Genomic DNA, 16,320 nt, shown 5'->3' with positions numbered 1-16,320 from the left:
ATTGACTAAAAGTCTATAACATTAAAAATGGAAGAAGCTAGATAAGAAATGAGTTTATCGCTGCTTTTAAGGAACGGTTCACTCTAAAAGACGCAGGTATTTGACTTAACTTTGATTTTACAGTCATAGACTTTACAGCCAGTTATTGAAAACATTGATCCGTTCACAACAGCTCCAATTTTAACCCAAGGTTGTAATCCTCCCCCCTGCAGGTCCACCGAAGGTCCACCTGCGCCACCACACGAGCACCCTGGGAGGAAAAAAAAACAAAGACCGAAAGCCTCGTCGATCGGCCCCAACAAAAAAACCCCGTGTCTGAAGCTTTCACCTAACAACGCATGGTTTTCAGCAAGACAACGCAAAAAACGAGTTACTTTTCCTTTGATTTCGCATGAGCATGTCACCACAAACTCACTCACTGTTGGATACGACGACACCGAAAAAGGGGGACGCGCGCGGACGTGAGCCGGAGCTTTCTCAAACGGCGCCATGTGACCAAAGATGGCGCGCAAAGAAACTCAAACGCTGACGGATGGAAGGAAGACGTAGAGACTCCCTCCTCTCACAGACACTCGCCTTATACGGTCTATTTTTTTCCTCCTGGACACACAGTATTAGGGTGTACCACGTGGTTCTTTTTTAAAAACAAAAAAAAATGAAATAGTATATGGGTGATTTTTGTTGTATATAAATTACACTGTATAAAAAAACTTCGACACAAACAAAAATCAGCAGCTTCACGGATTGTTTATGCACTGATTTGAGTCGCTGAAGCTTCGCGGGAGTCGCTGCATTTGTATTGAGAGGTCGACACTGTTTGAGCAGCCTTGAGTGCGCGACCTGACATGCTCTTCCCAAATGAATATATACAAAAGGAACAACAATAAAAAAAAAATAAACGCTGTACGTAACTGAGAAACGAATGGAAGAATGAAAAAAAGAACTGCCTGATTTTAAACCAAGGACGTTTTCTCCAAAGCCGGCTCTGTCTGTGGAGCATCACTTGTCTTCAGAGGAAAACTATTTTGCTGCATGTGACGTCACTTTATTTTTAACAGCTTTTTCCTTTTTATTTTCATTCAAAAGACACTGTAATACAATTAACCAGATGGTACTTCTGTCTTTGTGAGCACTCGTACAGTCATCACCCAAGCCGTCCCGTCATCTCGAACTGGTTTGTATTTTTATTTTTTACAAAAAATGAAAACACACAAACACTCCCGATAGCAAAGCTTCAGGACGGTACTGACGGTGTCCCTGAATGTGTGTGTGTGTGTGTGTTTGCGTGTGTGTGTGTGTGTGTGTGTGTGTGTTTGCGTGTGTGTGTGTGTGTGTGTGTTTGCGTATGTGTGTGTGCGTGTGTGTGAGTGTGTGTGTACAACATCAAATACAAATGTCTATCTGTAAGCCCACCATGCATACTACAAGTGTACGTTTAAGCTCTTAGGTCTGCTGTGGTTTTTAAAAAAGGGGACTTTTATTTTGAAGGTTTGATGACTTCATCTTTATTTATCAGGTCATATTCACACAAGAACAGATAATCTCATTTTTTACCCCCATAATCCAAACGTAGTTCTTTTTACTAACTGCTAAATCACATTATTAATCACACATTGTTAAAAATCAGATTTTCTGTCCCTGTGTTATTTAATTTCTTTCTCTCAGTCTGTTTTTCATACAAAGACCCTGAGCATCCATTGTTGATGATAGATTTGGTACCAACATGTATGATGAACCATCATAGCCTACACTGGATGATCCATGTAATTATTTAAGCAGGAAAATAAATTGTGTTTAAACTGAACTGTCTGTGAGTTTTATGTTTTGTTGTTACGTTTTGCATCACCATGGTTTCAGTCAACACGCCTCGACTCTGCAGAATCTGAGGTCTGAACTGAGAGGTGGCGCCTTCAAACAGTTGTGGTATGAATTTAATTATGCTTCACAATTTAAAAGAAATTGACTTTATTTTCATAATTTTTCAACAGGCTATACTATAACATTTTCTGACATATTATTCTAAGGATTTTTAACTTTAAATATATATATATATTTATCATAAGGTCAGTTTTGATGTCAGATAGTGGCTCACTGTTACTACACAGTACAGCAGCAAAATGCCAGAAAGGAAATTTAACAGCGGAGTGCAAAAAGGAAAAGTGCAACGACTGAAAGAACAGCTGGACCCTGATCTACTAAAGAAAACTCCTAAATTGACAGGATTTTCAAGGTTGTTGACTCTTTTCCGGGCTCTTCTCCAGTGGGCGACTGTGGCTAAGTGGCAGAGTGGATCGTCCTCCACTCGAGAGATTGGCAGTTTGAGTCCCACCTCCCCTGGTCCACATGTCGAAGCGTCCTTGGGCAAGACACTGAACCCCGGATTGCTCCCCGTGCTGCGAATGGGTGTGTAAATGTGGTGTGAATGGTTAGATTAGATTAGATGGTCTGTAGATGTCCACTGCCATCTGGGTGAATGTGACAAACACTGTGAAAGCGCCTTGAATACCATTTACCATTCTCTTTTTTTTCTGATAAAGCATGATTAATAATGTGTGTGTGTGTGTGTGTGTGTGTGTGTGTGTGTGTGTGTGTGTGTGTGTGTGTGTGTGTGTGTGTGTGTGTGTGTGTGTGCGCGGCCCAAAAACAGTAGCTCAAGGGCCCATGTCCACCTTAATCCGCCACTGCATGCAGTTTGTTGTATGAAGCTGAACAAATGGGCCACAGAGCTGTTACTGTAATTTCGTTGACACTTCTGGACTTTTATTTTGAAACACCGCCTACCCCGGAAGGTGTACTCTCGGAAGTGGCTAAGTGGCTGCACGCTGTTGTAGCATCATAGCATCTTAGCATCACAGCTAGCTGGTGGTGTTGGACGGAGCGCAGGCTGTTGTCAGCCGAGTTCTTGTGGAGAAAAAGTTTCTGTCGTGTGAAAAATGTTGACAGTGTTTGAAAGAACGACAGACGAGGACGAGGAGGAGCTTTGTCGGTCAGGAGAGGAGAAGCTGCGGTGCCCCGGAGCAGGTTTGGTCACTTTACACCACTTTCCTTCTGTGAGCAGCTCATCAGCTCTGCGGATCTAAAGAGACACGTTATATCTCGGGACAGGGCCCCTCGCTCCTCCAGTGCATCCGCAGACCTACATATACACAGTGCCTATAGAAAGTCTCATATGAATGATAATACATATAAAATATATATTTCCCAGCGTGATTTGGGAGGAGGCCTCTGGAAAGACCCAGGACCAGGTGGAGAGATTATATCTCCACACTGGCCTGGGAACGCCTCGGGATCCCCCAGTTAGAGCTGGTTAATGTGGCCCGGGAAAGGGAAGTTTGGGGCCCCCTGCTAAAGCTGCTGACCCCGGATAAGCGGATAAACACCTTTATTTGCTTCAACCGGTGTTGTGTCTCCGCTTGTTCACAATCAAGACGCTAATGTCAGTGTCTTTATTTTATTTATGTTGCTAAGCGACTACGTCTCGACTTTCTGCACCACTTACTGCTGTGAAAACGTGTTAGACATTTATGAAAGCTTTATTATATTTCTTAAAATGCAAAAAGGGGAGATTTAGGTGCTTTTTCACATGTAGCCCACATTGAACCAGGACCAGAATCAAATCCACTTTACCTAGACTTGTCAAAGCTGGATTACATTGTACCAGAGAGGCTAAAGTTTCTATAAAACTCAGTGGATTACATCTGATTGTTTGCGTTCATTATAACTGGTTCAGTGTGAGTGCTGGTCTGTAATGTGTGTGTATTTCCTTCTGTCCTGCAGACGTCCAGCAGCTGTTGGTGGATAAAGAAGAGTTTGCCCCTGAGGAGGATGGGGGGAGCTCCAGTCAGGACCAGAAGGACCCAGAGCCCCCACACATTAAACAGGAACAGGAGGAAGTCCGGACCAGTCAGGAGGGAGAGTGGCTTCAAGAGCTGGAGGAGGCTGATATCACTCCTGTCTCTGTGAAGAGTGAAGATGATGATGAGGAGAGACCTCAGCCCTCACAGCTTCATCAAAGACAAACTGAACAGATGAAAACAGAACCTGATGGAGAGGACTGTGGAGGACCAGAACCAGCAAGGAAGACAGATCCAGATGGAGATCCAGAACCAGATACAGATGACCACACTGGAGACTCTTCCGAATCAGAGACTGACGACAGTGCTGATTGGGACGAGACCAGAGAACCTCAGTCAGGTCTAAACTCTTTGAAAAAGGAGAAAACAGTCTCTGTCAGTAAGAAACCATTTAGCTGCTCTGAGTGTGGGAAAGGATTTTGCTATAATAGAAATCTGAAATCCCACATGAGAGTTCACACAGGAGAGAAACCTTTCAGCTGTTCAGTCTGTAAGAAATCTTTTAGACAGAATTACTATTTACAGTCACACATGAGAATCCACACAGGAGAGAAACCTTTTCGCTGCTCAGTCTGTGAGAAATCTTTTACACAGAATAGTTATTTACAGAAACACATGATTATCCATACAGGAGAGAAACCTTTCAGCTGTTCAGTCTGTGAGAAATCTTTTACACAAAATAGAACTTTACGTACACACATGAGAGTTCACACAGGAGAGAAACCTTTCAGCTGCTCCGTCTGTAAGAAATCTTTTACACAGAGTGGAACTTTACAGAAACACATGAGAGGTCACACAGGAGAGAAACCTTTCCGCTGCTCAGTCTGTAAGAAATCTTTTTCACAGAATAGTTATTTACAGAAACACATGAGAATCCACACAGGAGAGAAACCTTTTAGCTGCTCAGTCTGTGAGAAATCTTTTACTCATAGTAGTACTTTACATACACACATGAGCGTTCACACAGTAGAGAAACCTTTCAGCTGCTCAGTCTGTGAGAAATATTTTACACAGAGAAGTAGCTTACAGTCACACATGAGAATCCATACAGGAGAGAAACCTTTCAGCTGCTCAGTCTGTGAGAAATCTTTTTCACAGAATGGACATTTACAGATACATATGAAAATCCACAGGAGATAGAAAACCTTTAAGCTGCTCCATGTGTGGTAAAGAATTGGCAGAGGAGTTGATTTTGCAGTTATACTGTACTTAATACTCCTACTGGAGGCAAAAACATGTAGTTGCCCTGTTTGTGGTAAAGTGCAAGAATCCACACAGATGAGAAACCATTCAGCTGCAGCTGATGGATTTTATTATGGAGGACCAGAACCAACCAGGAACTCAGATCCAGAAGTATAAACCTGATACTGTTGACAAGACTGAAGACCCTTCTATGGTTCCCACAGTCATGGAAAACCAGGATCCAGGTGCATAAATGTTGTGCATGCACATTCCTTTGTCCCACCCATAAACTGGTATTTATGTAGGACGTATAAGAGAACGTGCAGACATCACACACACTTCAGATCAGGCCTGCACACGGTTTTAGCTGAGATAGCTGTGGGTGATCTGATGATGAGGGGTATATAAATATATTATACACTGAACATTTGTGTTGATTTGAAGCACTTTGTAAAGTCAGTTTCAACATGAGCGATATGAACGAATCATTCATCATCCTGACGTTTAATAATTATTTGATTGTACAATCTAGTACAGTTCTGTTTCCCCTCGTGTTCGAAAGCCACTGTCAGACTGATGTAAAGGTTTGCAAAGCTTTTTTTTTTAAATAAAATGTTTAAGTCAATATGAACACAACCAGCTATTAGAGGTTGCCTTTTAAATGTCATGCAATAATTAACATTGGAGCACAGTTCTGTGTACTTGCACAACTTGTTGACTGAAAATAGAAAAGACTGACTCCATGTTGTTAAGTCTAGATTTTGACCTGCAGAGGGCAGACACGAGCTGTTCAGACACATTTCTGATTGGTTTCTGTATGAAGTTGGACAAATGTACCACACAGATGTTAAATTTAATATTTTTCACAATAAAAACATGGAAGGTTTGTTCAAGAAAATGTACAGCATGAAAATATACATTTAATGCCTTCATACAAATATCGTGGATTATAAAATTATACTGAGGAACCAGAACAAACATTAATACACAGGCCCAAGTGTCTTTTTATAAACTCAGAGTCCATGTTTTTATCTGCGTCAACAACAGAAAAACAACTTAAATCAACTTTGCGAGTGGAAAATGTATAATAAGGAAAAGTGAGACACTACAGGTGAACATGGTCTTAGTTGGGTTGACACATTAGAGCCAAATGTTGGTACAGAAGGGACTTTGCAGCTTATATCTCTCTTTGATCACTACATTAATAAAAAATGCTGTTTTTAGGGTATAATAAATGAGCCTATGAATGATATATGAACTAACCTCTCTGTCAAACCCTCCAGGATATAGATGGGAATGAAACTGTAACGTTTGGTGTGTGTAAGTGCTGCTGAAGGGGAGATTTCCTTCGTATATTTTTATTGTAGAGGAAAAAATAACTGATAGACATCACCATGAAACTTCCCTAGTTGATCACTGGCACTGGAAATATTTTTTGTGCCAAAAGTTCAATGAAATTGTGTGTAAATACTCAAATAATGCGTCATCTAATGCGAACTTTGGATTGGCACAAATAGGCAAAGCGTCATAAGAAAACAGCTGAATGTGTAGTTTTGTTTACACTAGTCTAAAACACAAATAAGAAGCAAAATATCCCCAAATTTCCACAGAGAGAGAGATGAAAAGTGTTTCCCTTCGCCAGTTAGCTGCTGTGTCTCCATGGTAACAGTGTCACGCCGTTACTGCTCCCCTCAAACCTCTTTAAACTGGTTCCTACCAGAGACACTAACTGTGACCGTTGAAATGAACGTGAACACGGATTATGACGTTTCCCTAAAGCCCCATAATCACTGAAGTGAACATGAACCATGAGCCACAAATGTCCCGAACATTATGAAACCAAAATGGTGTTTTTCAGACGGACGCATCAGGAGAAAACGGACTTTGATTGAGACCTGTTTCTGTCCCAGATACAAAGTCTCGCGATATTTGTTAACAGCTAAGCTAACCAACGCCTCAAATAATTACGTTTTGCATTGATAAACACGACTGTTGTCCGTGTAAATGTGTAATGTTAGTAAGTTGAATATAAATAAATTATGTACACATAACTTTTCATCCATCGACACGACTTCCACAACACTTTAAAACGAGACCACGCTACCATGATACCGGAAGTGGCCGCCATTTTGTTCCGTTGTCTCTGTCTGAGGGTCGGTGTCTTCTGTTGAGTGAAACATGTCTCGACTCCAAAGGCTGAGAGAGTTAATGAACCAGAGACGAGACGCGGCTGTTGAGGACATCTGTGGGCTGTTTGAAAGAACGATAGACGAGTACGAGGAGGATCTTTGTCGGTCACGAGAGGAGAACCTGCGACACCGGAAACTACTGGACGCTGTTTCCAACCGCCAGCTTCGGTTACACGGAGCAGGTTTGTTCACTTTAGAGTCAGCTGCAAATGCGGTTTCAACCCAAAACATTCAAACAAACCGGTTCTCAGCGGTTCACAGTTGTATCAGATTTACTTAGAAACATAGTCAAAATTTACCACAGTTTGACTCCAAGAAAGGCGCCATTTTCAAAGTCCGTCAAGTGCCCAGGACTCCTTTGTGTTCCTCCTGGACCAGGACCACCGGTGCCTGATGCAGGTTTTGGCCGTGTACTATTCTAGTGAGCATATTTGCATGATAGATGAGTGATTACAAGTACAATGATGTATTAAAGTAACTGGTTACAAACATATTTATGTGAAAAATAAGTACAATTTCCCTTAGGTAATTGCATAATTCTCATTTCTCATATTGTTCTGCCTATTGTTGGTGGTTTATGTGGTTCATAACCATTCTTTTGATAACAATGAATAATTTCATTAATTAGAACTGTGTGATACTGTAAAATTAGTCAAAACACTGCTGCCACACAAAGGCTCACTACCCCTAACCCCGTTTTCTTATTCTGGTTTAATGTTTATTCTTTTTTACACTGTGACCTAGACACTGGATTTCCCATCAGTCCTCATGGTGGTCCATATGCCCTGCGACTGCATCGACAATCAATATAAAATGTCAGGAGTTAAAAACATCTGTAGAGGATGCATTACATACAGTGGAGATCAACAGAGAACAAAGTATTCTTGATTTACTCTGAAATACTGATATGGTTCATAACCATTCTTTTGATTCTGATAAAGAACAAATTCATTAGTACTTTGTGAAATACTTTATATGTGGTCAAAACACTGCTGCCACACAAAGGTTCACTGCCGCCTTTTTCTCTTATTCTGGTTTATTATTTATTCTTTTTTGCACTTTGACCTAGACACTGGATTTACCATTAGTCCCCACGGTAGTCCATATGCCCTGCGACTGCACTGATTTGTTCGGCAGGCAGTTGTGCAATTGCAGTGGATCATCTGCAGGAGGCGTTCTGGGGCAGCAGTCTCACTGGTCATAACTGGTGGCAGGAACCGGTTACGCGACAGTTTCCATCCCAAATCCACTGTATTCCTGTCACCTCCCTTTCTAACCCACACCATGATTTGGAAGATAGCCTGTTGGCAGTGGTATTGAGATAAAGACTCATTTGGAAGCAGGCATTCTGGGGTAAAAAATTATTTGTTAGTAACTATTTTCTCGCTAAAAAGGTTATAGCGCAAAGAGGCAAGTGTATCGTTACTCTTTCTGCCAAACAACACTGCCATTGCAGGGATGAGGTGGGGTTTTTGTTATGTGATGACGCAAAGGTTAGAGGTCTGAGTTTGGGAGATGATGACATCGTTTAACAAAGTATGTGTTTCTCCGTGCCGACGCCGTGGGGGGCGTTTTCAAATCTTCCCTATCTGGGACCTTGTTTCAAAAGATCACGTTTTCAGGCTCTGGTAACTCGGGCTGCGTGTGGATGGTCGACCACAATGCTAATAAAGTTGTGTGGTTTCAGGAAAATGCGTGTAGACGGGCCCTTAGTCGAGTGACTCGGTGTACATGACGTACTACCTCAGTTAAAATCAGGCTCTCTAAGGTACCACCACTAAGACCAATGATAAAATACAGCAGTGTGGTCGACACTTATTAAGCCACAGACAGGAAGGTTTACTTCTAATCAGGAGATTGTTTATTGTTGACTGTCTTCGGCCACAGCCACACTGTAGCAGGGTTAGCATCAGAACTGACATGTCAGTGTTTTCCAACCAGTCTTTTTACGTCTGCTCACTCTCTTGCAGTCACAGTTAGCTCGTAATTGGGCTCTAATTACATGACTTAACTATTTGATCAAACATACCAAGAGGTGTTTTTGATTTCCTACCTTCCAGTGACCTCGCATTCTCAAAATGTGGTTGAGACGCTGTGATAAAATATTTCACCTAGGGTTGCAGAGGGGTGGCACATTTTTGCTAAATTGCTGGAAACTTTCCAGAAACAAAAGTATGACAGGAAATGCTAAACTTGTTTTAAATTACTCATTATTTTCTTACTATTATGTGTATTTAGAATTGAAGTTTTCCTTTTTTATTTTGGAGAGTCCTTCCAAGTACCACCAGTGGTACAAGAACCACAGTTTTAGAACGAGTGCTTTATTCTATTTCTGAAAATGCAAAAGGGGAGATTTCGGTGCTTTTTCACATGTAGCCCACATTGAACGAGGACCAGAATCAAAACCACTTTACCTAGACTTGTCAAAGCTGGACTACTTTGTACTAGAGAGGCTAAAGTTTCTATAGAACTCAGTGGATTACATCTGATTGTTTTCAGTCATTATAACTGGTTCAGTTTGAGTGCTGGTGTGTAATATGTGTGTTTTTCCTTCTGTCCTGCAGACGTCCAGCAGCTGTTGGTGGATAAAGAAGAGTTTGCCCCTGAGGAGGATGGGGGGAGCTCCAGTCAGGACCAGAGGGACCCAGAGCCCCCTCATATTAAAGAGGAACAGGAGGAAGTCCGGACCAGTGAGGAGGGAGAGCGGCTTCAAGGGCTGGAGGAGGCTGATATCACTCCTGTCTCTGTGAAGAGTGAAGATGATGAGGAGGAGAAACCTCAGCCCTCACAGCTTCATCAAAGACAAACTGAACAGATGAAAACAGAACCTGATGGAGAGGACTGTGGAGGACCAGAACCAGGTGGAGATCCAGAACCAGATACTGATGACCACACTGGAGACTCTTCTGAATCAGAGACTGATGACAGTGCTGATTGGAACGAGACCAGAGAACCTCAGTCAGGTCTAAACTCTTTAAAAAAGGAGAAAACAGTCTCTGTCAGTAAGAAACCATTTAGCTGCTCTGAGTGTGGGAAAGGATTTGGCAAAGGTAGAGATCTGAAAGCACACATAAGAGTTCACACAGGAGAGAAACCTTTCAGCTGCTCAGTCTGTAAGAAATGTTTTACACAGAGTAGTAGTTTACAGAAACACATGAGAGTTCATACAGGAGAGAAACCTTTCAGCTGCCCAGTCTGTGAGAGATCTTTTGCACAGAAAAGTACTCTACATACACACATTAGCATTCACACAGGAGAGAAACCTTTCAGCTGCTCAGTCTGTAAGAAATCTTTCTCACAGAAACGTATTTTACATGCACACATGAGAGTTCACACAGGAGAGAAACCTTTCAGCTGCTCAGTCTGTAAGAAATGTTTTACACAGAGTAGTAGTTTACAGAAACACATGAGAGTTCATACAGGAGAGAAACCTTTCAGCTGCTCAGTCTGTGAGAAATATTTTACACAGAATTACGATTTGCAGGAACACATGAGAATCCACACAGGAGAGAAACCTTTCAGCTGCCCAGTCTGTGAGAGATCTTTTGCACAGAAAAGTACTCTACATACACACATTAGCATTCACACAGGAGAGAAACCTTTCAGCTGCTCAGTCTGTAAGAAATCTTTCTCACAGAAACGTATTTTACATGCACACATGAGAGTTCACACAGGAGAGAAACCTTTCAGCTGCTCAGTCTGTAAGAAATTTTTCTCACAGAAACGTAATTTAAAGAAACACATGAGAGTTCACAGGACATAGAAAACCTTTCAGCTGCTCAGTCTGTAAAATATATTTACAAACATAGTTGCTGTTTTCAGAGGCACATGAAAGTCCACAGGAGATAGAAAACCTTTCAGCTGCTCCATGTGTGGTAAAGAATTTCCTGAGGAGTTGATTTTGCAGTTATACTGTACTTTAATTCTCCTAAAGGAGGCAAAAACATTTAGTTGCCCTGTTTGTGGTAAAGTGCAAGAATCCACACAGATGAGAAACCGTTCAGCTGCAGCTGATGGATTTTATTGTGGAGGACCAGAACCAACCAGGAACTCAGATCCAGAAGTTTACAACCTGATACTGTTGACAAGACTGAAGACCCTTCTATGGTTCCCACAGTCATGGAAAACCAGGATCCAGGTGCATAAATGTTGTGTATTACAAAAAAGCATGCACATTCCTTTGTCCCACCCATGAACTGGTATTTATATAGGACGTATAAGAGAACGTGCAGACATCACACACACTTCAGATCAGGCCTGCACACGGTTTTAGCTGAGATAGCTCTGGGTGATATGATGATGAGGGGTGTTCAGACACATTTCTGATTGGTTTCTGTATGAAGTTGGACAAATGTACCACACGGATGTTAAATTTAATATTTTTCACAATAAAAACATGGAAGGTTTGTTCAAGAAAATGTACAGCATGAAAATATACATTTAATGCCTTCATACAAACATTGTGGATTATAAAGTTACACTGAGGAACCAGAACAAACATTAACACACAGGCCTAAGTGTATTTTTATAAACTCAGAGTCCATGTTTTTATCCGCGTCAACAACAGAAAAACAACTTAAATCAACTTTGCGAATGGAAAATGTATAATATGGAGAAGTGAGACACTACAGGTGAACATGGTCTTAGTTGTGTTGACACATTAGAGACAAATGTTTTTACAGAAGGGACTTTGCAGCTTATATCTCTCTTTGATCACTACATTAATAAAAAAAATGCTGTTTTTAGGGATTAAATAAATGAGCCTATGAATGATATATGAACTAACCTCTCTGTCAAACCCTCCAGGATATAGACGGGAATGAAACTGTAACGTTTGGTGTGTGTAAGTGCTGCTGAAGTGGAGATTTCCTTCGTATATTTTTATTGTAGATGAAAAAATAACTGATAGACATCACCATGAAACTTCCCTCGTTGATCACTGGCACTGGAAATATTTTTTTGTGCTAAAAGTTCAATGAAATTGTGTGTAAATATGCAAATAATGCGTCATCTAATGCGAACTTTGGATTGGCACAAATAGGCAAAGCGTCATAAGAAAACAGCTGAATGTGTAGTTTTCTTTCCACTAGTCTAAAACACAAATAAGAAGCAAAATATCCCCAAATTTCCACAGAGAGAGAGATGAAAAGTGTTTCCCTTCGCCAGTTAGCTGCTGTGTCTCCATGGTAACAGTGTCACGCCGTTACTGCTCCCCCCAAACCTTTTTACACTGGTTCCTACCAGAGACACTAACTGTTACCGCTGGAGTGAACGTGAACACGGATTATGACGTTTCCCTAAAGCCCCATAATCACTGAAGTGAACATGAACCATGAGCCACAAATGTCCTGAACACTCTGAAACCAAAATGGTGTTTTTCAGACGGACGCATCAGGAGAAAACGAACTTTGTTTGAGACCTGTTTCCGTCCCAGCTACAAAGTCTCGCGATATTTGTTAACAGCTAAGCTAACCAACGCCTCATATAATTACGTTTTTCATTGATAAAAACGACTGTTGTCCGTGTAAATGTGTAATGTTAGTAAATGAAATATAAATAAATTATGTACACATAACTTTTCATCCATCGACACGACTTCCACAACTTTTTAAAACGAGACCACGCCCGTTCAGGATACCGGAAGTGGCCGCCATTTTGTTCCGTTGTCTCTGTCTGAGGGTCGGTGTCTTCTGTTGAGTGAAACATGTCTCGACTCCAAAGGCTGAGAGAGTTAATGAACCAGAGACGAGACGCGGCTGTTGAGGACATCTGTGGGCTGTTTGAAAGAACGATAGACGAGTACGAGGAGGATCTTTGTCGGTCACGAGAGGAGAACCTGCGACACCGGAAACTACTGGACGCTGTTTCCAACCGCCAGCTTCGGTTACACGGAGCAGGTTTGTTCACTTTACACGTGTTTACTTCTGTTAACAGCTCATCCTCAACCTTCTCACATTCATTATGATTCAATATTAGAGAAGCTTTATTTTACCAGAGGGAGACGGACGTGTTAGGTTAATTGATGACTCTAAATCACCCGTAGGTGTGAATGGTTGTCTGTCTCTGTTCGTCTCTATGTGTCCTGTGACAGACTGGCGTCCTGTCCCCGGTGTACCCCGCCTCACGCCCGATGTCAGCTGGGATCGGCTCCAGCGACCCCGACCCCGGGATAAGCGGTTGAAGATGAATGAATGAAAAATTATTTTGCAACAGTTTCAATAAAAAGATGGGAAAGGGTCAGACTAACAATAATCAAACAATAACTAAGTGTGACAGGGTGCAACAGACATTGTGGTTGAAAGTAGGTTTATACAATATACAACAATACGCAGCGTGCAGTTTAACAGCATGTTAAATAAAATAAGTACAAACTAAATAAGTGACAGTGTTAAAGTGTAGCAGCATTTCTTACTGAACTAAGTTACAGTACAACTAAATAAAGTGATGCAGTGATGATATGAAGTGACATTTGTTCAGGACACAGTGGCTCCACTGTTCCTTAACTGACCGGCGGGTAGATGAATTATAGAGTTCTGGTATCTGGTGCTTCTGTACATTTGACTCAATGGTTGGACACACCCGTTATTATCTGGCAGCTCTCCTGGTCACTTTGCTAGATGGCGAGCCGCTCGAAGGCGACTGAAACCCTGAGACAGCGATGTCCAGATGAAGGACAAAGGGATGACCCTTGTTGTGGAAATGGATTCCTTCAATAAAGATCAACAAACAGGATCAGCTTCAGTATTTTCCTCTGCAGACAAAAAATACATTCACCCCTGCTTCCCGATAAAGCTCAGAGTTTAGCAGAAATGACCCCGATCCCTCCGGTGCTCAGCCTTTAGAGGAATGTAAAGAATGAGCTAAGTCGTGGTTGGGTGACGTCTTTAGACCAAACAATACATGCCTTAGACATTACAATCCCCCTCTGAACTTCTCTCATCACAAGGTCTCTAACACAGGGTCCACACAGGCCATAAAAACACTCACGAGTTATCTGCAAGAGACAGGATGTACAAGAGCACAGATATGCCATTATACCATCATGAGGCAGTTATTTACGTTATCCATTAAGCACAAACAAGCTCTGCACTAGTCACATGATGAGGTTACACAGAGGAGACTCTGAACTGCGTCTGACCTGACAAAACTATGATTATGAACTACTAATTACCAAAATTCCAACAACACCCGCTCAGCCATCAGAGCCATATTCTTAAAATACAAAAAGGGGAGGCTTTGGTGCTTTTTCACATGTAGCCCACATTGAACCAGATCCAGAATCAAAACCACTTTACCTAGACTTGTCAAAGCTGGACTACTTTGTACTAGAGAGGCTAGAGTTTCTATAAAACTCCGTGGATTACATCTGATTTTTTGCAGTCATTATAACTGGTTCAGTGTGAGTGCTGATCTGTAACGTGTGTGTATTTCCTTCTGTCCTGCAGACGTCCAGCAGCTGTTGGTGGATGAAGAAGAGTTTGCCCCTGAGGAGGATGGGGGGAGCTCCAGTCAGGACCAGAGGGACCCAGAGCCCCCAAACATTAAAGAGGAACAGGAGGAAGTCCAGACCAGTCAGGAGGGAGAGCGGCTTCGAGGGCTGGAGGAGGCTGATATCACTCCTGTCTCTGTGAAGAGTGAAGATGATGAGGAGGAGAAACCACAGCCCTCACAGCTTCATCAAAGACAAACTGAACAGATGAAAACAGAACTTGATAGAGAGGACTGTGGAGGACCAGAACCAGCAAGGAAGTCAGGTCCAGGTGGAGATCCAGAGCCAGATACGGATGACCACACTGGAGACTCTTCTGAATCAGAGACTGATGACAGTGCTGATTGGAACGAGACCAGAGAACCTCAGTCAGGTCTAAACTCTTTGAAAAAGGAGAAAACAGTCTCTGTCAGTAAGAAACCATTTAGCTGCTCTGAGTGTGGGAAAGGATTTTGCGATAATAGAAATCTGAAAGCACACATGAGAATCCACACAGGAGAGAAACCTTTCAGCTGCTCCGTGTGTAAGAAATATTTTACACAGAATGGAACTTTACAGAAACACATGAGAGTTCACAAAGGAGAGAAACCTTTCAGCTGCTCAGTCTGTAAGAAATCTTTTATACAGAATTACTATTTACAGTCACACATGAGAATCCACACAGGAGAGAAACCTTTCAGCTGCTCAGTCTGTGAGAAAACTTTTACACAGAATAGTAGTTTACAAAAACACATGAGAGTTCACACAGGAGAGAAACCATTCAGCTGCTCAGTCTGTAAGAAATCTTTTACACAGAGCGGACATTTAAAGAATCACATGAGAGTTCACACAGGAGAGAAACCTTTCAGCTGCTCAGTCTGTAAGAAATCTTTTATACATAATTACTATTTGCAGGAACACATGAGAATCCACACAGGAGAGAAACCTTTCAGCTGTTCAGTCTGTAAGAAGTCCTTTATACACGGTGGCAATTTAAAGAAACACATGAGAGTTCACACAGGAGAGAAACCTTTCAGCTGCTCTGTCTGTAAGAAATCTTTTTCACGAAATGAAAATGTACGGATACACATGAGAATCCACAGGAGACAGAAAAATTTGTAAAGACTAATGTACTTGCACTGCTTGTTGACTGAAAATGGAAAAGTCTGACTCCATGTTGTTGAATCTAGATTTTGACCTGCAGAGGGCAGACACGAGCTGTTCAGACACATTCCTGATTGGTTTCTGTATGAAGTTGAACAAATGTACCACACAGAGATTAAAATTAATCTTTTTTTAATAAAAACCATGGTTTGGTTTGTTCAAGAAAATGTACAGCATGAAAATATACATTTAATGCCTTCATACAAATATTGTGGATTATAAAATTACACTGAGGAACCAGAACAAACATCCACACAAACATTAATACACAGGCGTCGTGTCTGTAGGGGCAAAATATAATGTGCGACATTGCTTTGGTCTATTCACAGTGGCTATGTTTACATGTTTTGAGATGGACACGCATCTCTGGAAGAAAACTTTATGAATTGTGAGGTTTTTTTTTACAGAGACGATGATTCAATCAGCGGTAAAAGAGGAACAATAAAAAATGTCTCCTGGTTCT

At 41.6% G+C, this 16,320-nt stretch overlaps 4 protein-coding genes across 6 annotated transcripts in view; all 4 read left to right on the top strand.

Annotated features, from left to right (window-relative positions):
• The window catches only part of LOC310961065 (uncharacterized protein), a 156,251-nt gene extending 155,334 nt beyond the window's left edge, over nucleotides 1-917 (top strand). For all 3 annotated transcript variants that reach the window (XM_083933005.1, XM_083933007.1, XM_083933006.1), the window contains one exon: nucleotides 213-917. The gene's annotated coding sequence lies outside the window, so the exon portion shown is untranslated. The remainder of the gene's footprint in view (nucleotides 1-212) is intronic.
• A 1,977-nt stretch (nucleotides 918-2,894) lies between these two features.
• Nucleotides 2,895-5,618, top strand: LOC310960436 (uncharacterized protein; the record flags this gene model as incomplete). Its single annotated transcript, XM_083932141.1, has 3 exons — nucleotides 2,895-3,021; nucleotides 3,778-4,848; nucleotides 5,599-5,618. The coding sequence occupies exons 1-3, from the start codon at nucleotides 2,934-2,936 to the stop codon at nucleotides 5,616-5,618; spliced, it is 1,179 nt and encodes a 392-aa protein (XP_083788267.1). The 5' UTR covers nucleotides 2,895-2,933.
• Nucleotides 5,619-7,194: 1,576 nt separating this feature from the next.
• Nucleotides 7,195-11,371, top strand: LOC310960435 (uncharacterized protein; the record flags this gene model as incomplete). Its single annotated transcript, XM_083932140.1, has 3 exons — nucleotides 7,195-7,407; nucleotides 9,790-10,674; nucleotides 11,343-11,371. The coding sequence occupies exons 1-3, from the start codon at nucleotides 7,215-7,217 to the stop codon at nucleotides 11,369-11,371; spliced, it is 1,107 nt and encodes a 368-aa protein (XP_083788266.1). The 5' UTR covers nucleotides 7,195-7,214.
• Nucleotides 11,372-12,883: 1,512 nt separating this feature from the next.
• On the top strand, nucleotides 12,884-15,815 carry LOC310960434 (uncharacterized protein; the record flags this gene model as incomplete). The annotated part of the gene is made up of 2 exons (XM_083932139.1): nucleotides 12,884-13,122; nucleotides 14,671-15,815. Exons 1-2 carry the CDS (start codon nucleotides 12,930-12,932, stop codon nucleotides 15,813-15,815), a joined length of 1,338 nt encoding a protein of 445 aa, XP_083788265.1. The 5' UTR covers nucleotides 12,884-12,929.
• Nucleotides 15,816-16,320: the final 505 nt, after the last annotated feature.

Source organism: Echiichthys vipera (assembly GCF_963691815.1).
Source record: "Echiichthys vipera genome assembly, chromosome: 18".
Lineage (NCBI taxonomy): Eukaryota > Metazoa > Chordata > Actinopteri > Perciformes > Trachinidae > Echiichthys > Echiichthys vipera.
Note: the sequence above shows the minus strand (reverse complement) of the source record. Positions and strands in the feature narration are given on the sequence as shown.